This window comes from Xenia sp. Carnegie-2017, unplaced genomic scaffold (assembly GCF_021976095.1).
Source record: "Xenia sp. Carnegie-2017 unplaced genomic scaffold, XeniaSp_v1 HiC_scaffold_17, whole genome shotgun sequence".
In the NCBI taxonomy this organism is placed as follows: Eukaryota; Metazoa; Cnidaria; class Anthozoa; order Malacalcyonacea; family Xeniidae; genus Xenia; species Xenia sp. Carnegie-2017.
In genome coordinates this window covers 165736-193477 of record NW_025813479.1, presented here as the reverse complement: position 1 = coordinate 193477, position 27742 = coordinate 165736, and the positions used below count along the sequence as shown (strand labels likewise).

Genomic DNA, 27742 nt, shown 5'->3' with positions numbered 1-27742 from the left:
ACCATTTGAATTCAATCCAAGATGGCGGTCCCAATGGACAACGAAGGAAGACACGGTCATTGCTTGTTGTTTTATGATACCTTTAATCATGAACATAACGAGGTTTGAATCCTTTTGATAATTTAGCTATTAAATTTTCTACACTATTTTTCTAGTAAACTGATCATTAGTGGTTAGATACTTGCAAAAATTTCTTTTGAAAACCAAGGTTTTCGATTTCACGTTTTTCCCCAAATGAGAATCTCGTCATTTTAACCTGAGATCTCTTGTGGATTTTGAAGTGCAGATGCGACAAAATTTTGCAAATTACTTGGATTATCTGATTATTTCTAATAATTATTTTGTTTGCATAGGAAATGCATTTAGATTTGGTCAGTTTTCGCAGTCCTGTCTGCATTACCGAAGTTCGTGTCATTCCAAATGGCGCAAGACCTCATGTTGCTATTGATAGACTTGGGTATGAATGACTTAACGTGTTCCATACTGGAGTAAACTTCCCACCCTCCCTCGAGATTAGTTATATGTGTGCATAAATTACTACTTTTCACAGAATTGCTCACCCTATGTTTTGGTTTTACTGTAAGAATTTTATGTTCCATTGTGTATGAATGAATGTTGGCATGTGGACAGACTGGTGTACTTTCGTAGCACTTCTTGTTCTCTATAAATGACTGTGAAGGTGTTTTGTCGCCTTAGTATTTTAACAATATTTCTTTTGTAGACATACATAGTTTAGTTGTAGTTAAGGTAAATGGTTTGAACCCAGGAGTATTGTTACATGTTTGTAGATGTATATCGTCCAGGTTGGTATAGTCCTGAGAAGGACTGTTTTTGTTGTTGTTGACTGACGTTTTGACAAACTTAGCGGTAGTCATCTTCAGAGTCAGAATTCAACTTTTACTTGTAAAAATACTATGATTGTGCACTTTTATTGTAGTTCATGTCTTCTTCCTGTTTTATTTGCAGTGAAACTCATCCATCTTCTTTCAAACTGGAGCTGTTCAATAGAAACCTAAACAAATCACAGGCAGTGACATTTGAAAAACTTGGAGTGTAAGTTTGAAAGAAATTGATTTCATCTACATTAGAACCTATGTTTGGCAAGCACCCTGTAGCCCAGAAAAAAATAGTTGTAATAATTATCTCACCATTCTCCAAAACCTCTAAAGTTTATTTTAAGTCCTATATCATATATTGATCATGTTTACTTGATTATTTTAAGGTTGGATTATCATGAAGCATTGAATTATCATTTGAACACAAATTCAGAGGTATTGAACATTATGTATAAGCTAAATCCAGGTACATGATCCTTGCTAGCAATTCTCAATGCCTATATGTTGCTTATATGAAGTTTATTAGAAATTTGATTGTCTCCAATTTTTGTGGGCTTCTTAACTCAATATCTTTATAAGATTCTGTCTGCCTGTACCAATTGAACATTCATTCAAAAACTAGAACATCTGCTTGATATACTCTGTTATTAGAATGTTATCACAAACCAAAGAGTTGCATTATTCAAAAGCAATTTATTAAATCCGATTAAGTGTTAGTTTAAAATTTTGCTTCCTGTAAGGTAAAGAATATAATGTCATCAGACCTTCGAGAATGGTAAATTTTTCAAAAGAAAAGCGTTGACAACTTATTCTGAGCACCAGATGCAATGATATTAAAGTATTGAACATTTTGATAGTTTCTGAGTCTGCCATTCGAAGTTAAATTTTTTTCATTTGAAAATTTTGCACACTGTTTATATGTAACTTGACCTCTATCTTCCTTATCACAAAAATTTCAATCACAAGGTTAAATAGTTGGAATGTTATTAAACAAAAAGAATGATAGCATGATGCTATAACCAACAACTACAAACAATAACGACCTTATCTAACAGTTGAGAAATTAACCTTCCACTCCTCTTCCTTGTAAACGAGACAAATCTACTCAAAAGCAGAAAGCTTTTACGCTACAAGTCCTGGGAAAGGACCATACCGGTCACAAGCCCGGGACTTGTAGCATATAAGGCTCTCTACTTTTGAGAAGACTTGTCTCGTTTACAAGGAAGAGGAGTGGAAGGTTAATTTCTCAAAAATTTCAATATCTGATCATTCAAACACACAGGCGGCTACAGATGTGGTTGTGTTAAGAGGATGGTATACAAAACTCACTGTCTGTCTCTATGGTTACCTCACAAAAATTCAAGAACCTTTACCTGTAACCACTCCAACTGAACCCCAACCCATGCCACCTTCAGGAGAAGTTATTTCTTCTACTGTTAAAGATGAAGAGGCTAAAGGTTTGTTGTTGTGTGCTGTGTGCTCTTGGTTTTCAATTTTAAAACTTTTTTGCTACTTGTATGTTAAATTACACTTAGAACCAGTGGAGATTAAGAAAGAAGAAGAGCAAGTTGATGTTGAGGTGAAAACTGAAGATAAGGCGAAGGTTGAGGAAGCTGTAGAAATTAAGAAGGAAGTCGAAGAAATGAAAAATATTGAAGAAAAAGAAAAAGACAGTCCGCAAATCAAAAAAGAAAAGGGAGTTGAAGAAAATGTTGAAGTAATTTTCAATTTTAGTTTTAAAAGAATGTGATCTGATGTTGGAACTTGAGTTCTTATATACTCCAGTCTAATGTCTTCATCAGGAGTGATCTGATGTTGGAACTTGAGTTCTTATATACTCCAGTCTAATGTCTTCATCAGGAGTGATCTGATGTTGAAACTTGAGTTCTTATATACTCCAGTCTAATGTCTTCATCAGGAGTGATCTGATGTTGAAACTTGAGTCCTTATATACTCCAGTCTAATGTCTTCATCTGGAGTGATCTTTTGTTGAAACTTGAGTCCTTATATACTCCAGTCTAGTGTCTTCAGGAGTGAGCTGATGTTGAAACTTGAGTCCTTATATACTCCAGTCTAGTGTCTTCATCTGGAGTGATCTGATGTTGAAACTTGACTCCTTATATACTCCAGTCTAGTGTCTTCATCTGGAGTGATCTTTTGTTGAAACTTGAGTCCTTATATACTCCAGTCTAATGTCTTCATCTAGAGTGATCTTATGTTGAAACTTTAGTTCTTATACACTCCAGTCTAATGTCTTCATCAGGAATGATCTGATGTTGAATCTTGACTCCAGTGTAGTGGTGATGGGAAGGGGGGCTGTGGTGGCAAAACCAATTTATTTCTGATATATGTATATTTAGGATGAAGTAAAACAAAGTCCAAAGAAGTCTCCTGAGCCTGTCGACGATTTGTTCGAACCGCTGACACCAGATAAGTCGCCCACTGACCTCTTTATCTCGGATGAAGAAGATTTAGAGCAGGTTTTATAACATGAAGCAACCTCCATTCATGCTTCTCGAGGCGTAGTTTACTAATTTCGGCCATTTTGCTTTTTAGGATGGTTATGAAGCAATTCTTAGCGAGGAAGAGGTATGTGTTTTATTCTTGCTTTTCCACTCCACGGATTTTCAACTCGTAAAGTAAGGCCTAATTCCACAGTTATAACTATAAATATTTGTGTTTGATAACGTTGGGCAATCACAACCGTTTCTATTCATTATGGGGAGGGGGGTGGTATCAAGGTAACTTGTAGCTAATATCAAGTTATAATAGTTGGGGGGGGTGGGGTGGGGACAGTTCAGTAATGGTAATTCATGGTTATGCATCTTGAATCAGAGATAAGTATTCTCCATCATACGAAAATCACAATTCATCTTTCCGACGGTAAACGCGTGGGTAAAATATACGTGATCAAATTAAAAAATCGAATGGTCGGACATACTATTGTTTATGTAGAACAGTGCCAATAAAATGGTTAGGGGATGATTTTGAATTTTGGGCATTTGTGAATATGATTCTAGTTATTCAGAACGATTATTTATAAAGGCCGAACAGTGAAATTTTTAACCATTTTGCGTAAGAAAAAAGCATAACGATCAAAGGAAAGGTTGAATACTGGCATTGTGTCGCGCTAGAAACTATTATGAAAAAGTAGATAGTCCTTTTTTCCACGAAGCCCACGGATGCTTTCGTTCATGATGAGAGAGTTGTATTGTATAAGGAGGCTCTCGTTCATCACGAGAGTTATGAGAAAGTTACATTGTAAAAGGTATCATGTAAAAAACGTATAAATATGCTTAGAGTTGGTGTAAATTATGAGTCAAAAAGGCAGAAGTTGTTTGAACTTTTGCAGTATTCTTGGATGTTTGGATGTTCTAGTTTCTTTTATGGAAAGAATTCTTGTAAAAAAAAACAAATTTTGAAAACGAAAAATTCCGTTTTCGGTCCATGCCTCCCGATATCCCGAGATAGTTGAGCTCTAGTGCGTCGCATGTTAACTAAGGGAACCAGATAATCCTTGTTTGCCATGAGGATTATGGATGGTTTGCTCGTGATGCATGAGAAACAGTAAATGAGAGAGTTAAATCAGAAAGATCTAAAGCAGGGGTCTCCAAACTACGGCCCGCGGGCCAGATGCGGCCCGTTGGGCTTCTCAATCCGGCCCGCAGAGGCACTTAAGAAAAATAATAATATTATTAAACAAAATAAATTTTGTGCAGAAAGTTCACGTTATGTCGCAAGCCAACTAGCAAGAGTGGCTTACGTCAATTTTTCTCCCAACTTCCTACTTCCGTTTCAAGCACATTGTGAAATTTAAAAAGCTGAAGGATAACGTGGAAATTTTTTATATTCTTCGGCCCTCAACATGCTTGATGAAAGTTCATGTGGCCCTCTGGCTGTAAAGTTTGGAGACCCCTGATCTAAAGCAATAAAAATTGTATAAAACACGTTGAAGGTCGTCTTATATTTTAGGTGTTAGAAAAAGGCACAGTGTCAGAAGAAGTTAATTAAAACATTGCTTGGTTTATTTTATGAGAAAAAATAAACAAAAAGATAAAATTCGAAAGCAAAAAACCCCGTTTTCGGTCCATGCTTCCCGATACCTGCTTAAGCCGAGGCACTAGAACGCCGCATGTTAACGTTTCGGTAGGAGATTTCGGCCCCTCCACGCTATCCTACTTGGGAGATGCAATAGCAAGCTTCCGCCCATCAGACCCCGAGATCACCTGCGATAGGCTTTGCTCGGGGTACGCAGGGAGAGTGCGGTCGCGACCCGAAACGTCTGGACCCCTAAGCCACTGCATACATATCGCACCCAGCTTCCACTGCTAGTTGACATCTGCTATACCTAATATTGGCTTTATATATATATACCAAAATTCAGAGGCTTACGAAAGTTGTGGTATTATTAAAGTCACTGCTGCGCATGCTCAGATGATTTCTTCGTTAATTTGCGACTAAGTGAGCTAATTGCCACAAATGTTGTGCAAGTACTTATAGTTAGTCGTTGCCATGACTATGAACAATTAGTCGAGTGGACTGCGCATGCTCCAGCGCATGCGCAGATGATTTTTCTATTAAATTGTTTCTTAGCATGCTATTTACTTCAAGATCGGTGCTCGTAGATGCAGTTGGTGGTTGCCATGACCATGAACTTGGGCAGCTGGTCAAGTGGACTGCGCAAGCTCGAACAGACTGCGCATGCGCAAATGTTTTATTTGAAAATTTGTGACTGAGGGAGCTATTTACTTCATAATCGTTACTAGTACATCCAGTTGGTCGTTACCATGAACTCGGAGAGGTGGTGGAGTTGACTACGCATGCTCAGATTAATTCTCAATTAATTTGTGACAGAGCGTGTTCTGAAATTGGTGCTTGTAGATGCGCTTAGCAAATTTTCAATGATATATTTTCGGCATGCTCTTTGTCTTCTTAAGCTTGTTTTGAAAAATGCATATGAAACTCATCAACACTTTGTTACGGCACTCGTAATATATGCGACAACTTTGAAATGCTGTATTTTTCTCTATAACTTTGTACCTGCATATTGCATGTCATATCCAGGCCTTAATTTGATTTGATGGAAAATGATTTTTATTCACTCTTACACCTTCTGCCTTTATAATTAGTCGTTCTGTATTTTTAAAATAAGATTTACAAATCCCCCAAGAGCATCATCATTCTATGTTATTGCCACTATTCTACATATTCATTGCTATATCCGACCATTTGATTGTCCGAATTTTGTAAATTGTTCTCTCATTTTTGACATGTTTGTTTACCGTCGAAAAGGTGGATTGCTTTTGCCAGATCGTTTGGTATATTATAATTTTGCAGTGAATTTGTTATTTCTCCTGCATCAACTCCAACCGTGGCTTGGAGTTGTGCCCATTCATCCGAATCTCCAGTAAATTTACCCCTGATAAAGAAACGATTATAATGTTCATTTCCATTTTAGATTATGGATGACGATAGACCTTTCGATGATACGGTAACTTAATTTTGTTTTCAATTATAATGATGTTTGTGTAGGAAAAATTCAATTGTTCCTTTATGGACAAAATGTACTTGCTAGGACGGTCTTGATTTCCAGTTGTATGGAGAAGACACTTGGATGTCTGTATCTGTCAGTTTTAATCCATATCAATGTGATCTTTCCTCCCTGAAGGTAATGAAAAGTTCATGGCTTTGTATCGTTGTTGTCTGTCTATTTGTATGTTTTTCGCAAATTATTCGACCTTAAAATCTGTTCGAAATTGCACCACCAACTTTGTGTTTTGTTTTTTAGTCATTTCCTGAAGCCAACCCAGGTACGGTTTTAAGTTGACAATTGAAGTTTTAACGAGGTTAAAATGGCGGGAAAGGCTGAAAAATATTTTTTTGTTTTTACCACAGCACAACGTGAGACGTTAGGTCTTTTTTCTATAATTTGGAAACTCCTTTATGATTTATTTTGTATAATTTCTAGCCTCTTTGCTTTCCGTAGAAATGGTCGACCAACAAAGCGTAAGTGTAGATGAGTTCGTGTTGTTTTATTTACTAAATTCATCGAATTATTAAAGTCGATGTTTATAGAACGTATACATTTAACGATGTATTGTTTGTACTTTAGATTGAAGAAATGGAAAAATTACTTGAAGAATATAAAAACGAAGAAAAAACTGCCAAGTTAGTTAGTTTTGCTATCGCACAAAGCAAAGTTATATACACAATACAGCCAAAAAGTTATTTACCATTATGTAATGAGAAAATGCGTCCAGTCAAATACTTCTCGAATACACCCCCCCCCCTGGGAAAGGCCAGAGTAGTGTGAACCCTCCTGCACTGCAACTACATATCTCTGACATAAAGTATAACACTAAAATTCCTTTATCTTTAAGGTCTGTAGAACTTTTGGGTAACATCAGTGATTCAAAAATCATTCCTACGGTAAAATACTTCGTTAATTTTGATTTTCAAACTCTACAAAACAAATGCACTGCATGAAATAAAGTTTTCAATATAACTTTTTTTCTTTTCAGCTTTCTGCTTCCTTTGTACGTAAAGGTAAAGTCGTTCGTATTTTTTTGTTACTGACACATTCGAGTTTCGTTCTTTCGAAGTCATTTCTCTTGGAATCTATCCCACAGACTTGTTGCTTACTTTGGTTGATATTGCAATGGACGCCATTGATCTTGACGAAGCCCAAAGTTTTCCCATTGCTGTAAGTCTTTCTTTTATGGGTTGTTATGTATCTCTGTTTCCTTATTTACCTGTAATGTGTTGATATGTAATCGACAAATGCATTAAATTTTGCTCTTGTCTGTTCACGGTAAATGGTCACTGCTCTGAACAGATAACGGAAAAATGTGGTTTTTTGATGTAAAAAAAGACGAAAAACCTACAAAATGTATGGTGGCAAAAGAGCAAGTTGAAAATCTTCGATTCCAACGTTCAAAAAAAGGATTTTTTGTTGCTTTTTTCTTTTCATTTTCATCTATAGATCGAACTGAATCTTCAAAGTTTTCGTCTAATTCAGTAATAAAGTCTATTAAGAATCTTTAAAAATTTTCTTTTTGTTTTTTTTTCTTGAAAATGCGGCTAACTCATGTGACGTCATTCCGTGTTCTAGCGCTCTCATTGGCCATGGCTCTTGACCAATCAAATTGCTTCATTTCTCGATGTTATTGTATAATGTACTTCATGAATGTATGTATTTAGGCCAACATTCGTCGCTTGAAGTTCGGCATGAATCTCGTTTCACAGCTTTGCGAGAGCGGGGACAAAACCTGTGAAATGTTAATTGTAAGACATGATGTTTTATTTTACTTGCACGATTATATAGGAAAAACTTGTGGAAAGCTATCTTTTTGTTTTATTTTACAGGCAAAAAACGTCCAAGAAAAGTTGTTTGATTTGTTGAACGCACAGCACATGTCTTCATCTGTTAAATTGGCTGTTTTGCAGGGTAAATGAAAGAAAAATGGATGAAATGATTTGTAAATCGTTTGCTCATTGTAATGCTTATTTTGCAGCTCTTCATAGTTCTGTTGAATATCCTGTTGGGATAAAAGCTCTTGTCGAAAGGCAAAAACAGGTAGACTCACTCTAAATGTTTTATAAACGGTCACTCAGCTATTTGCCTTGGACAAGACGACTTCTGAAAGACTATTTGATCTTGTGAAACAATTTTACCATAAGCTAACTAACTCATCTTGTTTCGTTCGGTGTTTTTACAGGATAAGACGGTGGAAAGTAAGAAAAACGGTTATGAAAAACTCATTGAATTACTTCTATCTGAACAAGTAAGAATGTAAAAATTATATTTTGTTCTCGACTTCACTCGTATCGTATCGTATCGTATCGTAACGTAACGATTCGGTGAGCATGCGTGGTTTGAAGCTTTATATGAAGCTGTTGTGTCGAAGTTGAAATCGAGCTAGCATTTGTTTTGATCAAAAACTCTTTTGTTTGTTTTTACTGTTTTCTTTGACACTCGTCATTACCTGCATTTAGGTAAAAGCACTATTTAAAGTCAAGTGTCGTTAGAGCCTACGCTGTTTACATGTGTTTTGATAGTGAAAAATTAACAAGAACTATTTCGCGTCTACCTTGAAATCAAAGGCGATAAATGTCATGACTTTTAATTCGCACAGAGACAATTCTGCCCTAAAGACAATTCTGTGAAATCTTTTTGCCTTAAAAAGTGCAATTGCCATGGTGAATGGGCAAAAATTAAGTTATCAACGTTTCTTAAAATGAAGAGAAAACGAAGAGCTCTAAAGCTTAAAAAAAAGTCAAGAAACCCAGAAGAGAACAGAGAAACCGTAGAGTTCCTAAAAGAACTGTTTTAGGAACTCCTGGGTCGATGTTCTGATTCTACGTCAAACATTTTTGTTTCAGAACCATTAAGTTTTTCTTCGTTTTTTCTTGAGTTTCTTTGTTCTCTTCTGGTTTTCACAACTATCGGAAACTGTATTATCGGGCATTTACAATGGCAATTGCGTTTTTCAATTTGTAAATGTCGGGAAGGATAAATTCTCTGTTATATTCAAAATGACGCCTTTTTATCTCTGGCTTTTTAGGCTATTCGTGTGATCGCAGCCGGCACGAGTTTGATCAACAGAGTGCATATTTATGAAATGTTAGGCAATCTTCAAGAAACCGTTGACAGGTTTGTTGACATTCACAGTGATTTAACATAAGAAAGCCATTGGTTTGGTCGTAAATTTCTTCCATTGGAAACAATTCTTAAGTTCTATTGATGATTTGCCGGCAATTGGAAAATGGTAATATGACTTGTGATTTCGAAGAATTACTCTCTTGTTGCTGATTAAGAGGTCTAGGAATCTCCAAATATAATTGCAAACCAACTTTTACCGCCATTTCATCTTCCTTTCCTTCTTTCTAGTATTATAACAAACACGAGCGTCCTAATCCAGTCGAGGAAGGACACAGCTCAAAGTAACCATGACGACAACGAAGGCAATGTCGATGTGGACGAAGAAAATGGCGTCATTGATCTACAGGATTTTGTGAATGCCGAGCAGGAGGAAATAATCATCGGTTGTCTCGAGGAAGTGTTCAACGTTCTTGTGAACGCAAAAGATTTGTTGGTAAGCTTTTGCTGAGAAGAAATGTGAAATATACTGGGATGTACGCAGACCGAAGTATGGCTTCCTTCTTCTTTTAGATCCATTCACATATGCAGTCATTTCCAAAATGCGTGAAAGTTTCGTCGACCGAAAGGGAAACAAAAACCCGCACACTATCCTTTATCGAATGTTCACGGACAGGTGAGAAAACATCCAGGTCATATAGAGATAAGAGGAAAACAGGCAGCGTTAAGTTTGCAAAATATTCAAGCTTAAGAAGTCTTCCACCATAAAGATAGGTTGCACGAAGCGTGGATAGCGTTATCCATTGGATGGTAAAAATTTTCAAACTTGTAAAAAAGATGTTTATGTTTTTCTTAAGACAAAGAAATTTCGTACTCATCGAGACAATATTTGAATTTATTGATGGCTCATTTTGGAATCTTATGTTTTTTGCTTTTTAAAAGATTTGATAAAATCTTAAAAGAATTGCTATCTTATGGATAACGCTATCAAGGCTTCCGGCAACCGGCTCCAGGTTTTTAAAGTAACCTATCAGATTGCAGCTATTTAGTCACGTGGACCGTTCGTCAAATACCCCGTTTGTCATATCCTTTTTTTTATCCAGAAAACTTCTTCCATCGATTCTTGTCTTGTTCAGTACTCCAGTTGGATTTATTCCGCCAGTGTTCACAGCTATAAGGGATATCTTCTTTCATCTACTCCAGTCACACGAAGGTCAGTGGACTTGGCAGATAATTACATTCGTGGAAATTGCTGAAGAGAGCTAGGAAGAAATATTTCTTTAAACTCACTTCAAATGACTTGAAACCCGACGATTTTACTGCCGAATATTAACTACAGCAAAGTATGCTTTCTGTTTGGAACTTTTGACAATTTCAAATCGCCAGAACCAGCTACAAGTCCTAGAATCAGCGTTTTACACAAGCACAACAGTATTTGAAAAAGAAAACGATTAATAATGAAATGAATCGAATAAAAACTTTCCACATGAGAATTTTTATGAATGATTTGAAGTTCTAATTCTTTTATTTCCTTTTTAAATTCTTGTTTAAGGTTTGCTGTATCTCTCATCTGACCCAGACTCCACGAATGAAATCATAAGGATATTGGCGCAGACTGTAAGCATACTCTCATACTTTTTAAAGCATTGTGTTGTGGGTAAGGACGTCGAATTGAATTTGTGAGAAATCCACGATGAAACAGGAAATATTGTTCTTTTGTACTTAGGGTAAAAGTGGGTTATTAAGAAAGACTGAGGGTCGCGTGATTTTTAAAAGAAATTAATCGTTGTTTTATGGTGTATTGTTTGTTCACCACAATGATTTAGAACCCAATCCTCTAGATGTCTAAATACCGTTTGAAGGTTGAGGCAAAGTCGCCATCTTGAAAGGCGGCAAAAAGCAAAATTCAAAATTAAGTTCAATTAAAAATTAAACCCAGACTATTAACACTGCAACTGTTTATCAACTCAGGAATTAGTCGTAAATATCGTCAGTTTTACCACCTTTCAAGATCGCGGCTTGCCCCACTCGCAACTGTAGAATTTCGGCTGAGTCAGGTATTTATTAGATTGGGTTCTAAATCACCTGTTTATGACCTTACTTACATTTACTTCATAGGAAACAGATTTTCACTACAGCGAATCTCCATCGTTACAAGTATGTTGTTTAACTTACGTATTGTGTTCGGTTAAACCTTTTTAAAAGATAGTTTGTTGTCTAAGTTTTCCTTGTTGTCCACATCAGTTTAATATCTTTCCATCTGTTTGTTCCCAGGACTTTCTTCGTGATCCGAGTGCAGCTGATCATTGCACTTCACAACATTTGGGTTTGCTTTTGATATACCATCTACAGGTACATTATTTCGTCCGTTTGTATACGTCAAACTTTTTCGTAGTCTCAAATAGAAATTCATCAGATTTTTTGCCTCAGGTCCAGAAACAGCGACATGACACTTCATAAAGGCTAAAAAATATGTCAGGACACGTTTTATGTCTGGTTGTCATATCGATGTGTTGTCGCTTTTACCATCTTATTATTGTCGTGTTATCGTCATTTTATCGTCATTTTATCGTCATTTTATCGTCAGACGAGTCTTGCCCATTGCTGTCATTTGTTTAATTTTAATTCAAAAAACATTTTTTCTTTATTCAAGACATTACAAGCGATCGACCAATTAAAATCTTCACACGGCCCTGGTAAGAAGTTTTGAATGTAGTCATGTGAAATATACCACTAACACAATCGTTTGAGAGGTAGAAATACCTTAAAAGAGCAAATTCTTTCATCATCATGCAGCCAGGTAGTTTATCAATTGATCTTAGTACGAATTTACATGGCTATCAAGCTTTGCTATCAAGCTTTAAACATTTAAACTTTGAAGTTGCCAACATATTTACTTAGACTGCGTGTCTTCATATTGAAATACATCATGTATCGTAGTGCTGTACCGGGAATATCTTTATTTTATTTTCATATTTAAAGATTTATCCGGCGTTGATTTGGATGGTGCCGATATTTTGTCGACCCTACATTCACTTTATTCAATGACATTCACTGCTTTGGGTAAGTCGTTAATGTTTAGATAACCGATTGTGACTTGTCAACCTATGAATCACAAAGAATAAGCCAGGCAGTATGATATAATGGGTATTTATAAAGTATTAAGCTGTGTGTTAGCTAACTCATTGCTTCTACCGTATTTGTATTGACATCAGTACAAACATGTCGGGTTTTTTTGTAGTATTTGTGTTTCTGTGTTGAGTTTTATTTCTGTTATGATGTTGTAGTGTTTCTGTGTTGTAATGTTGTGTAGTTGTATTGTTACTGTTTTGTAATGTTGTGTAGCTGTAGTGTTACTGTGCTGTAATGTTATGTAGTTGTAGTGTTTCTGTGTTGAGTTTTATTTCTGTTATGATGTTGTGGTGTTTCTGTGTTGTAATGTTGTGTAGCTGTAGTGTTACTGTGCTGTAATGTTGTGTAGTTGTAGTGTTTCTGTGTTGAGTTTTATTTCTGTTAAGATGTTGTAGTGTTTCTGTGTTGTAATGTTGTGTAGTTGTAGTGCTATTGTGTTATTGAGATATGGTGTTGTGTCTATAGTAACGATCTAAATAACGATGTTCTTCGTATGAAATTCACAGGTAAAGCAGCTGTCACAAGTGTTTTAGGAATGGGCTCGAATTTAGAATGTTTGTTACCATTTGTTGAACATGCAGGTACATTGTTTTTTATTGAGTATAAATTCGTAGAATCCCCTCTTGAAAAGTTACATTTTTACTTTTTAATAACCAAAAAAATACTCTACGGTGAGTCTTTGGACAATAAATTCCTTAATGACGCGTCGTTTTCACATCTAGTGATTTCGTTTAGAAAAGTCAAACTTCGACGTCAAGGACTCAAAGTCTAAGAAAAGCGTTTCCAGTAAATATGCGTCAGTACTGATTCTCTTAACAATTCAAGGTACAGTCTTGAAATGTGATTTTTTTGTGTGCGTCCTTTTTTATGTTCTTTTTTATGTACTTATCATAAATTACTGCTTCAGCATTTTAATGTACTCGTTGATTTTACTATGTAAAGATGTGCAGGAAAATAATTAAGTGTGCAGACAGGATGAGAAATCTTTCAGGGGAAAACGAGCGGAAGCAATTTTTTCACTTTGTAAATACAGAAACTCGCTACATGTTTGGAAAATTATCTTAAAAGATAAAACGTAATTTCTTTGGTTCTCCTGTGTATGTAAAGCAGTAGGCAACGTGTGATTTAGTCAACGAGATAGTTGAAATAGAAATACAGTCAACCTTTGTTCAAGATAAATTTAAACTATGGGAATTTTTCTTTGTTAAGGTTTGGAAAATGTCAAACTTCTGAACCAGTTTGGTGAGAGGATGTGGAAAATCGGAGAAGGTAAGTTCCAGTACTTGTGGCAAAGTAGTGAAACACCACTGAACTAAAATACATGGAACGCTACCTGTAATAGAAAAGTCTAATAAATTCTTGAAGCCAAATTTTACACCCAGACACGCGAGATTACACCCAGACACGCGAGATTACACCCAGACACGCGAGATTACACCCAGACACGCGTGTGTAGTCAATCAATTTTCAGAATCTCGAAACGCACGCGTGTCTGGGTGTAAGATTTTGCTTCAAGAATTTGCTTTAGGTAGCGTTCCATGTATTTTAGTTCAATGTGAAACACCAATTTAATTGTTTTAAAAAGATGGCGCTGCTATTCGACCCACTCTTTCTTCGTCTTCAATTACTTAATCTTACAATGAAATATTTCACGCTCAATTTTGTGTTGATACAACACTCTGGGGCGACTCATCGACAGAAAATTCATTTGTTTCTTTGTTCGCGCTGTTGTGTTAATTTGATATTAAAATGAATGATTTGAACCCAGGAGTATCGTTACATGTTCGTAGATGTAGATCGTCCAGTTTAGTATAGTCCTGAGAAGGACTGTTTTTGTTGTTGTTGACTGACGTTTCGACAACCTTAGCGGTAGTCATCTTCAGAGTCAAGTGCTTTGTCGTTCAAATGATCGTAAAAAATTAAATGCTTTGAACTCGGAAGTATTGTTAAATGTTTTTTAGATGGTTAGTAGTCAGTTTCGAAATGAATATGACTATTGCAAAGGTTATCGAAACGTTAGTCAACACCTACGTCCTTCTCAGCACTTCACTAACCTCGACGATCTACATCTACAAACATTTAGTCCACTATTTAGTGATATTGTTTGTTATGTTAGATAAAGAGTCGGCTTTAGGACAACTTAGTCACTGGCTTAGTCCCGTCAAGGATCTGAACTTCGAAGTAATGTCGGTACCAGTGCTTCTAGAGTACGTCAAAAGGTGAGAGAAAATACTGAATTGTCCTTGTTTGAACTTCCTCTGATTTCGTGATCTTTGATAAGAACTTCACTGAGGATAAATAATCTTTTATAACGCAATGTTTTCTGCAAAAACTTTGTAAACCGAATAAGGTGTTAAAGTATTACTTAACTTTTACTAAACCAAGATAAACCAACAAAAAATCATCAAACAATTATGAACTATTTAACCATCATTAAATCATTATAAAATATCATTAAACCATCATTAAACCATTATAAAATATCATTAAACCATTATTAAACCATTATAAAATATCATTAAACCATCATTAAACCATTATAAAATATCATTAAATCATTATTAAACCATTATAAAATATCATTAAACCATTATTAAACCATTATAAACTATCATTAAACCATCATTAAACCATTATAAACTATCATTAAACCATTATTAAACCATTATAAAATATCATTAAACCATTATTAAACCATTATAAACTATCATTAAACCATCATTAAACCATTATAAAATATCATTAAACCATCATTAAACCATTATAAACTATCATTAAACCATCATTAAACCATTATAAACTATCATTAAATCATTATTAAACCATTATAAAATATCATTAAACCATTATCAAACCATTATAAACTATCATTAAATCATTAATAAACAATAATAAACTATCATTAAACCATTATAAACTATCATTAAACCATTATAAACTATCATTAAACCATTATAAACTATCATTAAACCATTATAAACTATCATTAAACCATTATTATACCATTATAAAATATCATTAAATCATTATTAAACAATTATAAACTATCATTAAACCATTATTAAACCATTAGAAACTATCACTAAACTATCAAAAATTATCAAAAGCATCATTACACATTGCACCATTATTAAACAATTGTAAGTTATCATAAAACCATACAAACTTTTATTGACGTTGTCAATGCGATTATTTCAAATTATAAGTAGCCCCTTGATGGCCACTGACGACTTTCGTAACTTTATAAACATAATAAAAGCTCATAGACTTGTTTAGTTCAAACGGTGAAGAGCCATAATCATCTTATAGCGTCTTGTTTCGTTTCTCTATTGCAGTAAAGTGGATGAATTGAGTCAACCGAACGTGGCCTGCGGTATACTAACAGCAATTCGTGTAATACGTTATCTTACTGTACCAAAACGTACCAGCTCTGTTGAAGGTGAATGTCGTTCTTTTTTCCAATTGTTTCATAGCTTAATGCCTTAATCTCTCTCGATTTGCGTATTTTTGTTATTTGGCGTCTTTTCTTAGTCGTATCCCTATGTAGGCATGCTCTTATCTTGTCTAATCATGGTCTTAATACTCCTTTTCTTATCCTAGTTTCATCCTTAATTATCCCAGTCTTATCCCTATCTGATCCCAGTCTTATCGTCTCATTATCTCCGCGTAGTTGAAAAAAAAACATCTTTTCTCTTCTTCTCAAGGTCTACAAAAAGATCTTACCTACAATGTCGCTTGTATACAATTATTCTCTGCTAACGCGATGGACGTGTTTATCAAACTTGCTCAGAAAGTGAACGATTATTTAAAGAGACCGTGGTTACTGGGACAGCCATTTACGAGTGGTCATTGTCTGCATGTTGTGTCGATATTGTTGCCTTTATTGGCATGCTTGAATCAACTGCTTGCTGGTACGTATGTACTGTCTGAAGGTGTATTTACTGTCTGAAGGTGTATTTACTGTCTGTAGGTGTATTTACTGTCTGTAGCTGTATTTACTGTCTCTAGGTGTATTTACTGTCTGTAGGTGTATGTACTGTCTGAAGGTGTATTTACTGTCTGTAGGTGTATTTACTGTCTGAAGGTGTATTTACTGTCTGTAGGTGTATGTACTGTCTGAAGGTGTATTTACTGTCTGAAGGTGTATTTACTGTCTGTAGCTGTATTTACTGTCTGAAGGTGTATTTACTGTCTGTAGGTGTATGTACTGTCTGAAGGTGTATTTACTGTCTGTAGGTGTATTTACTGTCTGTAGGTGTATTTATTGTCTGTAGGTGTATTTTCAGTCTGTAGGTGTATTTACTGTCTGTAGGTGTATTTACTGTCTGTAGGTGTATGTACTGTCTGAAGGTGTATTTACTGTCTGTAGGTGTATTTACTGTCTGTAGGTGTATTTATTGTCTGTAGGTGTATTTTCAGTCTGTAGGTGTATTTACTGTCTGTAGGTGTATTTACTGTCTGTAGGTGTATTTTCAGTCTGTAGGTGTATTTACTGTAGATATTTACTGCCATCAGTGACATGCACATTACCTTAGTTCGAACCCTCATACCGTTCAATATGCATACGTCATAAGACATGTGACCCAAACAAAGTACTCATTTACCCCGTTTTATCATCCACTGCTAGTTATATTTCCTTTCCTAGAACTGCTTTCTACCAACACTTATCAGTATAAGGACACGAGACTGTTGTCCGAACTTATGACGTTGTACAGCATCATGCGCTCGGTCTCAGGCTCCCTTTCCTCGATCGCGCAGAAGATTCAAAATGAAATAGTGAATTTGTTGATGACGTTCACCCGACCAGTACTTCTAACGACGGACGCCGAGGAGGCCATCAATAGCAGTGTTTGGCTGTTAATGCTTAAGGAACTTTTACAATACACGATGTCTAGACCCCAGTTCTTTCTTGGTGGTCTCTCCCTCCTCTCAGAACTCCTTCCCATTCCTCTACCTATAAACACGCTCGAGGTACAAAATATATTCAAGGATTTTATATGTTGAATTACATTGAATTTTAGTCAATTTTTATCGACCGACAGGATTTAACGGAAGAGGACGTTGAAAAACTCGTGAAACATCGCATCATTTGGAGTGCTCACCTTAATCCCCTAACTTCCACGATACAAGGGATGCTGAGGGATTTCTCGGGTAAACATGGAGCCATTATGAACTTAAACATTCATACAAAAACAGTAAAGAGTTTTTTCCATTTTAAGGATCATGTTGTCACAGTCTGCAGTTGGTTTTGAGACGAGTTTGTTGTCAGTTAGCGGATATTTCCCCTTCTATGGCCTTGACTGTCGTGAGGTATGGTGTCAGACGTGAACATCGAGGCGTTTAAACATTTCATAAATTTTTATCCTCGTACGTAAAGTAGCACATCTGTACATGGAAATATTTAGACATGCTCGATGAAACTTGGAAGTTTTGCTAAGATTACGAACGGAATGACAATCTGAAAAATTCTCCTTGCAGTTTTGTTGCCTCTTGGATATAGATGTGAGGCCTTGAAGGAGTTGCTTCTGTCGAAAAATCAAAATGAAAATTATCAAAACATCTTAGTTGCAAATAATACGTGGAACTTTAAAATATTGTTTTCCTTTTCAAAAAATCTTTCTGTATTTTAGGACCTTACTTGAAGTCGTAGATAAGGACATTTCTAATCAAGAAAAAGAAGGGAAAAAAGAAACGGAAGACGGTATTAATGAACAGGAGACGCCAATGTAAGTTACATTAGATATACCTGATTGGTTCAGGATTAATATACCTGGCCGGGGTACCCTTGGGATATTAATTACAAGTACATATATTGACGTATCTTTTCTTATATGGGGTCATTTGGGTACGTTTAGGTATTGTTTATACAAGTACATATATTGACATATCTTTGCTTATATGGGGTCATTTGGGTACGTTTAGGTATTGATTACACAAGTACATGTATTGACGTATCTTTGCTTATATGGGGTCATTTGGGTACGTTTAGGTATTGATTACATAAGTACATATATTGACATTTTTTGGTTTATAGGACATGCAGTGGTCATGCTATGCGTGTTATAACATTGATTGCGTACCTTTCATCTCAACCAGCGGTGAAATCAGCTTTACTCTTCTTCTTAAAACCAGGGTAATTACATTTCAATTAACGTCCATATTTAATGTGTTTATTAGAAGCTATACACTTCAAATTCTGAGCCGGGTAAGCACATTATACATTCTCAACAACGAAACTATACACTTGAAACTTCGCTAATATTGATAACATAAAGTCTGAATTGGTATTGGTTGTGTTATGAATATTTTTCGTTTGTTTAAATTCGTGTAGTAATGTGGACGAAGTTCCTTTCCCGAATCTTCTGAAAGGCTTACTTTGTTATCTGAAGATTACCTCAGAGGAACTTGCGCAATCTCGTCTAAAATATTGTATTGTTGTAAGTTAACATTACGTTTGACTTTGTGTTAAAATAACCTTCACCAAATGCTTTCTTTTTCTCACTTCTCTTGCTAGACAATCATGCAATCCTTGTGCGATCCGCAAATTAGTCTAACGCTGTTGAACGCACCATTTTCACTGAACCAGGTAAGTGAATAAACACAACTGAACTATGGCCTTAAAACCAGTAAAAAAATTATCATTGAATTCACATCACCTGCCCAAACAAAACATCGTTTTCACGAAACTCGCTCCTCTTAAAAAAACTCTGCAAACGATCCATTCCCTGTTGTAAATGGCCGTTTCGTGTGTAAACTTCCCGATGATGTCATTACACTTGTGATTAAAATTGACCCCCTGTTAGCTCGTATCTTTGTCTGGTAATGAATTTGTAATGACATTGAAATATCACTAGATTGTTGTAGAGTGAATGGTTTGTTCCCGAGAGTATCGTTGTGTGTTTGTAGATGTAGATCGTCCAGGTTAGTAAAGTCCTGGGAAGGACTGTTGTTGATAGTGTTGACTGACGTTACGACAACCTTAGCTGTAGTCATCTTCAGAATCAAAGCGTGTAAATGACTACTGCTAAATCAACTGCAACAGTCCTTCTAGGGACTCCACTAACTTGGACGATCTACATCTACAAAAATGTTTACTAGCTTATCCTTTCCTCTCTTTAATCTCAAATATTGAGTTAAAGATGAATATTATGTTTGGATTTTGTTTCATTTCATACTTCTTAAGCAATACTTCATTCATCCTTAATATTTGATCTCATTGAAAGCAAATAAATCAAACTTTACTTCATTTTCTAGCTTGGTGATTCAATGCCCGACCGAGAAATGTTTTCATCCATCTGTTCTGCCCTGCTAGAAAATATCGGCTCTAGTTCCCAGTCCTATGCTACAATCCTCCAAGTCCTGAGGACTATAGTGACGTTAACAGATCACGATTATGGGCTATTTCACATTAAACAGTATGTTTGTTTGTCCATTCCTTATTTGACATCGTGAAGACAGGTTGCGACTAGTGCCAGTTTCCCATCTTTTTTATGGCACGCTTGTTTTTCGGAAGAATCATAATTGAGTTTGCGTCATTTGAGGATGTCAAAATGTTTGACGAACATATCCACAGAATGAGGTTTTGAATTTAGGCTTTTTTCCGTTGGATCAATATTATACATATTACCTTTCTCTCCCTGTTTGAGTTCAAATAAGAAGAAATATTATTTGGTAATGGTTGGTTGTAGTTGACATTAGGTTACAGCAGTTTGTCATAGTTGATAAAGTTGGTAATTGTTGATAGTGGTCGATTTTTGTTGATAATAGTTGATAGTAATTGATAGTATTTGATAATAGTTGATAGTAATTGATAGTATTTGATAATGGTTGATAGTAGTATTTGATAATAGTTGATAGTGATTGATAGTATTTGATAATAGTTGATAGTAATTGATAGTATTTGATAATAGTTGATAGTAATTGATAGTATTTGATAATAGGTGTTAGTAATTGATAGTATTTGATAATAGGTGTTAGTAATTGATAGTATTTGATAATAGGTGTTAGTAATTGATAGTATTTGATAATAGGTGTTAGTAATTGATAGTATTTGATAATAGCTGTTAGTAATTGATAGTATTTGATAATAGTTGATAGTAATTGATAGTATTTGATAATAGGTGTTAGTAATTGATAGTATTTGATAATAGGTGTTAGTAATTGATAGTATTTGATAATAGGTGTTAGTAATTGATAGTATTTGATAATAGGTGTTAGTAATTGATAGTATTTGATAATAGGTGATAGTTGTTGATAAAGTGGATTAAAATGATCACTGTAAACGTAATAATCTACTTAAATAGGGCCTTGAAGAAAGACAACAAAGTTTTTTATCGACTGTTTCAAAGACTCTGTTCATCATTTAAGTAAGTTTATTGTTAAAATTTATAATGAAACAGAGACTTTGTCGTGGTGACAAACTTAAAGATGGATTTCAAAATAGCAAATACCATGGTGAATGGTGATAATAACAATGTAATAGTTCTTAAAAGAACTGTTTTAACCAGAACACTAACTCAACAATTCAAAGGAACCGTTATTTACAGCTAGAAAGAGACAAGTGTCTCTTTCTCTTTCTTCTTTTAAGAACTATTACATTGTTATTATCACCATTCACCATGGTATTTGCTATTTTGAAATCCATCTTTAAAATTTACAATGGCTATGAAATGAACAAAACGAGTGTTCGTTTTTCTCAAACATACAAATAATCCAGGAGTTATGATTAGCAAAATATACTCTTTAAATAATGCAGTCCTATTATGGTTTTCTATTGGTTTACTTGTATTTTCTGCATAATTTATTTAATTGTTATTCAGACCTGGAATTCCCGGCCCAGACTCTTTGTCCACGCTCTCAACGGCAACTGAGCTGCTCCAGTTGCTAATGCCGCCCAACACGCTCAGTTCGTTGAACAAAATCGAAAATCGTACGAAATGTGCCGAAGTCTCCGAAATGGACACGACAACTTCCGAAAAAGATGGTAAAATTAGTGACGAAGGTAATATGTCTGAAGCATTTTATCGAGAGAAATAATTTCATTATATTATTGATGAATCTTGAGACATACTTGAGCGCATTTTGCTGTTTTCTACGTTGTTGACAATGCCTACAATTATTCTATCTATAGCTCAAATAATTTTCTGACATTTCCTGGAATCATCGTGATTTAATGTTTGAATCAACATCTGTAGATACAACGTCACAGTTCACTGAAGAAAGTACAGCGGTGTATTCAAGGAAAATAAACGTTTCCGTGAAAGAATTTCAAGAGTTGATGAAAAATAGCGAAGATGTGGAACAGCCCCTGGAAACACTGGAAGCACTTCTGGAGGTTCGTCGATCGACCACCTATGTACGGGGGGGGGGGAGGGATCGTGGAAGCATTAAACTGACTGCAAATCTCTGGTCTCTGCCACTTTCATTAAGATTTTAACATTGTTATCTTTTATTCAGAAAAGTTGCAAAGAAGACGAGACTTTGGACACACTACTTAACGGAGTCACTTCATTGAGAAAAATTGAACGGGTTGAAATCAAAATGGTTGGTAAGTAACAATTTCTCTTGTCATTGTTGAGTTAAAAATGAAAAGAATTCCATTGTTTTGCGTCGTCGAGTTCACACGAAACACTATCACAGTCACTTTTCATGGACGTAAAATTGAAATATTGTGGACCCAACTACACTTGACTCGTAAGACAACAATGCACTGCGCGCTTTGAAATTTTTTGACGTCATAATGAAAGTTTTTTTATTCGGATTCAGTTTCCATAATTTCGTTTACCAACACGAAGCAGTAGATTTGAGTGTGAAATTTAAGTGGTAGATTATGATTAAAATGGATTATGTTCAAAGTGGATTATGATCAAAGTGGATTATGATCAAAGTGGATTATGACCTTGCATTGTGGATCTTTACATTCAGACACCATTGAAGACATCGAACCCATTCTTTCTGCTGCGCAACCTCTACAAACTTTGTTCAACGTACGAGCTGCCTTCAGTTCTGGTGATGACGTAAGTGGCAGGGTTAGTCCAACGTTGTGGTACTCTTCCCCTCCACCAGATGACGTCGATGTTGAGTCCGAACTGGTATGTGTTGCAAGAATTTTTATTCATAAATTTATAACGTTGTTGAAAACAGGAAAATGGAATTGTTTCCCACATTATACATTTAAGGGTGGTTTTAATGTGGCTTATAGGGTCTTTAGTGGTTGAAGAGAAGTTTAAAGGTGGTGTATAGGAGGTTTATAAGTGATTTAAGGGTAGCTTAAGGGTGGTTTAAGGGTAAATTGAGGGTTATTTAAGAGTTGTTTAAGGGTGGTTTTAATGTGATTTTAGGGTCTTTAGTGGTTGAAGAGTGGTTTAAAGGTGGTGTAAGGGGGCTTAAGAGTGGCTTAAGGGTAGCTTAAGGGTGGTTAAGGGTAAATTAAGGATTGTTTAAGGGTGGTTTGAATGTGGTTTATAGGTGGTTTGAGATTAGTTTAACGGTGGTCAAAGGGTGAGTTACGTAAGGGTTGTTTATGGGTAGCTTAATAGTGGTTTAAAGGTGGTTATAAGAGTGGTTTATGGATGGCTTGAGGGTGGTTTAAAGGTGGTTATAAGAGTGGTTTATGGGTGGCTTGAGGGTGGTTTAAAGGTGGTTATAAGGGTGGCTTATGGATGGCTTGAGGGTGGTTTAAAAGTGGTTATAAGGGTGGTTTATGGGTGGCTTGAGGGTGGTTTAAAGGTGGTTATAAGGGTGGTTCATAGGTGGCTTGAGGGTGGTTTAAAGGTGGTTATAAGGGTGGTTCATAGGTGGCTTGAGGGTAGTTTAAAGGTGGTTATAAGGGTGGCTTAAAGGTGGTTATAAGGGTGGTTTATGGGTGGCTTGAGGGTGGTTTACGAATTATAACCTTAAAGAAACTTACCCTAAGTTTATTCCTATGACAATTGAAAAGATCGACCTTTTTATTGATTTATTTGTTTAGCTCTGTTAAAAACATATTTCATAAAAACTCTTAAGAACATCAAATGCGTATAGAATATTCTAACTCAATGCAACAGATTTTCAACAGCTGACTGATATTGTGTTTTCTTGAGAAGAAAATTTTGCTCTTTATTTACACCATTCATTAAGAACGCTTTATAAAAGTGAGAAGTAGCTAAACCCTTACATCGGGCATTTTACGATTTAGGTAAACTGTAACTTCGAAGATATCAAGAACAAATACTTCCCAGATTTCGACATAAAAGCTGAACTTGACAAAGGTTTGATGATGTCAGTTGAAGATTCGCCAAAACGGAAACACGGTCTAAAAAAGTAAGTTTGTTTACACAAAGTTTTCGTGTTTGATGACTAGATGAATCTTGAAAAAATTTTCAAACATTTGATTTGATTCTTTGTTAAGGCTCGGCAAACGTAAATTCGCGTCAATGATTCTGGAGAAGGGTGATCCAGAAAAAAAAGCAAAACAAGACGGTAATCGTTTTCTACATAATGACAATAATGGAAATTTTGTTGAAATGATTGGGCGAAAAAATCTATTTTTTTTTAAACCTGCAACTCCAACATAAATGTAAAATGATTTCGATTTAAGCATCACAAACAATTAAAAGTCCTTACTATCATTAAAAGCTATAAGATTACATATGAAAACATCTACAACACAACCATAGACAATATCTACAACACAACCATAGACAACATCTACAACACAACCATAGACAATATCTACAACACAACCATAGACAACATCTACAACACAACCATAGACAACATCTACAACACAACCATAGACAACATCTACAACACAACCATAGACAACATCTACAACACAACCATAGACAACATCTACAACACAACCATAGACAACATCTACAACACAACCATAGACAACATCTACAACACAACCATAGACAACATCTATAACACAACCATAGACAATATCTACAACACAACCATAGACAACATCTACAACACAACCATAGACAACATCTACAACACAACCATTGACAACATCTACAACACAACCATAGACAACATCTACAACACAACCATAGACAACATCTACAACACAACCATAGACAACATCTACAACACAACCATAGACAACATCTACAACACAACCATAGACAACATCTACAACACAACCATAGACAACATCTACAACACAACCATTGACAACATCTACAACACAACCATAGACAACATCTACAACACAACCATAGACAACATCTACAACACAACCATAGACAACATCTACAACACAACCATAGACAACATCTACAACACAACCATAGACAACATCTACAACACAACCATAGACAACATCTACAACAATACATTTAGTAACATCGTTCTTTTCATTTAGCCCTAAATCGTGGCCGAGGACGTGGCGGCATGTTCCGAGGTGGACGTGGTGGAGCGAGATACGACAACTTCCGAGCTCGCATACAAAACACGAGTCGTCCACCGTCAATGCATGTTGACGACTTTGTTGCCATGGAGAGTGGACGTGGTCGAGGACGTGGCAGAGGAGGACAGTCGCCTGGTAACGAGAGGTCCTCGGCACGACCTTCAATACGCAAGGTGCGTGCGTGTAAGAGACAGGAGAAGGAGGGTTTTTTCACAGGGTTTACAGGGGACGGGGTAGGAGGGGTTTTTCACTGGAGTTCAGGAGGATGCGCAGAAGGTTTTTTACACAAGGTTTACTGGGGAGGGTGCTGGAGGGTTTTCATAGCATTCTATTTGTAGTATTTTGTTCACGTCTGATTGACTGAGTCATAAGTTTATTGTCAATTGTTTTACTACTTACTGAACAAAGTTTTTTTGCGTAATTCCATTTACATCTCCAAAAACTGTAAATATCTTTTCAAATGAAGTTTAAATGCGAAGAAGGAATCTGCATACGTTGGGAGAGGGGGTATAAAAGTTCTATCTGAGATTGTTTATTATTTTCAACCATTTTAGATCCAAGCGGTGAATCGCAATTCTCCGGACCATCACAGAATTGAAGGATACTTACCGAATGACGGTCGTTGGGGTATGTCTGGAATGTCAAGGAGGGATGGTAAAAAATCTTTAATATTTCATCATTCATCCTCATTTCGTCCATATTTAGCTATTTGTGATCTTTCTATAGTGTCTATTGCAGCCCATCCGATGCATTCATTTCGCAGCTCGGCTTGGGAACCTCGCCAGACTATAGATACCGCTGGATTCTTAGAACGTGGTTTCCAAAGAACGTAAGTTTACAATATGCGATGAAGTTAAGTACGTTTTTTCGTTCGCAATTTTGCCTTCTGCCGCTGGAGAAGTTGTTTCTCTGTTGTTTGAATGCAGCCTATGTCAATGTTTTGAAAACAAGATTCGTTTATTTGAAATTCATTTGACCATCTACCTTCGCCTTTTTTTCAATCCACATAAAAGATTTTCTATTCAAAGGTTTCTCGTCACTTTCGTCAACGAAATCTGTTTGTTATAATTCATTCCTTCGACATAAATCACCAAATTATTTACGTTAATTAATTTAATTATTTTAATGCAGGGGCAACTGGGGGACACCTGCGACGGTCAATTATCGAGGTAAGAAACTCATAGAAACATCGGAAGATGTTGACCGTATTTCTGAAAGATGTTGAGTAAAAATGATTAAATCTCAGAAATGTCGTAAAATTCATCTATAACATCTGCTGTCATGGCTCACAGCGTTTGACCTTATTTGATTTTTACTATTGGCTTTCTATGCCCTACTTAAAAATACCATGTTATTTAAATTAACATTGTCCCAAAGAAGAACTGATGTTTCCCACCAATCTTGTCTCAACAATCTACGTTTTCCATCAAATTTTCTTCATCTCCGCGTGTTTTCTCCTTTCTAAAGGTTTCCGTGAGACGACGTATCGCGAACAACAGTTGCGCAGTGGTTTCTGGGCAGGACCTCAACAGGACGCCGAACGCAAAGACAACCGGTATTGATTATAAATCTACGTTTTAAAGTAAATGGTTTGAACTCGGGAGTATCGTTACATGTTTGTAAATGTAGATCGTCCAGGTTGGTATAGTCATGAGAAGGACTGTTTTTGTTGTTGTCGAAACGTCAGTCAACAACAACAAAAACAGTCCTTCTCAGGACTATACCAACCTGGACGATCTACATTTACAAACATGTAAATCTACGTTTGGTGCTGTGATTTTGTTTGTTTGCTTACTGTTATATGAAGTACAAATTTCATAGATATCGCTGGCTCAGGGAGCTTTGTTAGTCAAATTTATGTGTTTTTAACTGCTATAAATATATTATAATGCTTTTGTTTGTGTACGAACCACCCCCCGGCTCATTGGTAATCCATGTAACATTTGAGAAATAAAAGACGTTTATTACTGCTTCCACAGACATATACTTGTGCCAAGGAGGTCTTTGAGAGAACACGAGAGCAGATCTGTGCAAAACACACAAACAAACATGTTTTATTTCTTTTAGAAAATAAAATCAATGCGAAACAGACAAATTTAAAACAAACGTTTTAACTTTTCTTTTAAAATAAATTTATGTTTGATTTGCAAATTTTTATTGATTGCTCGATTGATTTAATCGGTTGAGCTTACATCGGTTTGCACACGCTAATGCAACACAACTATAGACAAAAGAAACGCGCGCTCTTTTTTTTGTCGTTTTATAATACACACCACTCGCTTCTATTTCCTTAGTTCATTTGGTCTAATTTAATAACACTTCCATGATTTAGAATATGTAACATCTTTACAGGTTGTTGCCTCCACATCCTGGACATTTTGATAACTACAGAGCTGGTGGAGCACGTGGTAGACACATGCGATCTTTCACGAGATAAGAAGTTAATTAAGTGTATATTCTATTAACTCCATTTTGACTTGCATGTCTGAATTTCAAGGTCAGTTGGATGTAATAGTTGGTTATAATATGGTAAGAAAAAGTATTCTATTCATGGAAAGAGGGACTACCCTTCACCATTGTCATCTCATATTCAATATGAAGATTGCTTTCCACTTTGCCTGTATTGTATCGTTTCGTATCGTAACGTGTCTGCAAGCATGCCCTGTTCAAAATTTAATTTTGAATTGTACCCAATTATGGGTAATTCGCGTATCGAAGGAAAAGTCCTGCAGTCCTAAAGGATTGGCGAACAAGGAGTAGCGGAATTTTTAGGTTTTG

The 27742-nt window shown here is 35.8% G+C and overlaps 1 protein-coding gene across 1 annotated transcript; it reads left to right on the top strand.

Annotated features, from left to right (window-relative positions):
- The first annotated feature begins 5 nt into the window (after window positions 1-5).
- On the top strand, window positions 6-27576 carry LOC124437857 (protein virilizer homolog). The gene is made up of 56 exons (XM_046987788.1): window positions 6-102; window positions 354-457; window positions 967-1053; window positions 1223-1271; window positions 2119-2293; window positions 2372-2553; window positions 3197-3316; window positions 3393-3425; window positions 6295-6327; window positions 6412-6504; window positions 6625-6646; window positions 6805-6842; window positions 6949-7004; window positions 7217-7265; window positions 7358-7382; window positions 7466-7539; window positions 8037-8120; window positions 8202-8283; window positions 8351-8412; window positions 8555-8620; window positions 9401-9489; window positions 9727-9931; window positions 10009-10127; window positions 10539-10648; window positions 10988-11052; window positions 11554-11592; window positions 11710-11787; window positions 12089-12131; window positions 12418-12498; window positions 13074-13148; window positions 13303-13392; window positions 13777-13836; window positions 14684-14786; window positions 15903-16006; window positions 16272-16478; window positions 17213-17538; window positions 17610-17718; window positions 17787-17877; window positions 18198-18293; window positions 18602-18700; window positions 18899-19004; window positions 19082-19153; window positions 19822-19982; window positions 20871-20933; window positions 21387-21568; window positions 21762-21901; window positions 22024-22114; window positions 22492-22658; window positions 23744-23868; window positions 23957-24027; window positions 24920-25137; window positions 25519-25618; window positions 25691-25793; window positions 26096-26133; window positions 26432-26519; window positions 27317-27576. Exons 1-56 carry the CDS (start codon window positions 22-24, stop codon window positions 27399-27401), a joined length of 5514 nt encoding a protein of 1837 aa, XP_046843744.1. The 5' UTR covers window positions 6-21; the 3' UTR covers window positions 27402-27576.
- The last annotated feature ends 166 nt before the right edge of the window (window positions 27577-27742 follow it).

Bases quoted from the DNA above. Each gene is read 5' to 3' on its own strand.
- LOC124437857 (XM_046987788.1), top strand. From the start codon at position 22: ATGGCGGTCCCAATGGACAACGAAGGAAGACACGGTCATTGCTTGTTG. The intron at 3,317-3,392 runs GTTTTATAACAT...TTTGCTTTTTAG, and splicing joins ATGAAGAAGATTTAGAGCAG to GATGGTTATGAAGCAATTCT. The intron at 13,837-14,683 runs GTAAGTTCCAGT...TTGTTATGTTAG, and splicing joins GATGTGGAAAATCGGAGAAG to ATAAAGAGTCGGCTTTAGGA.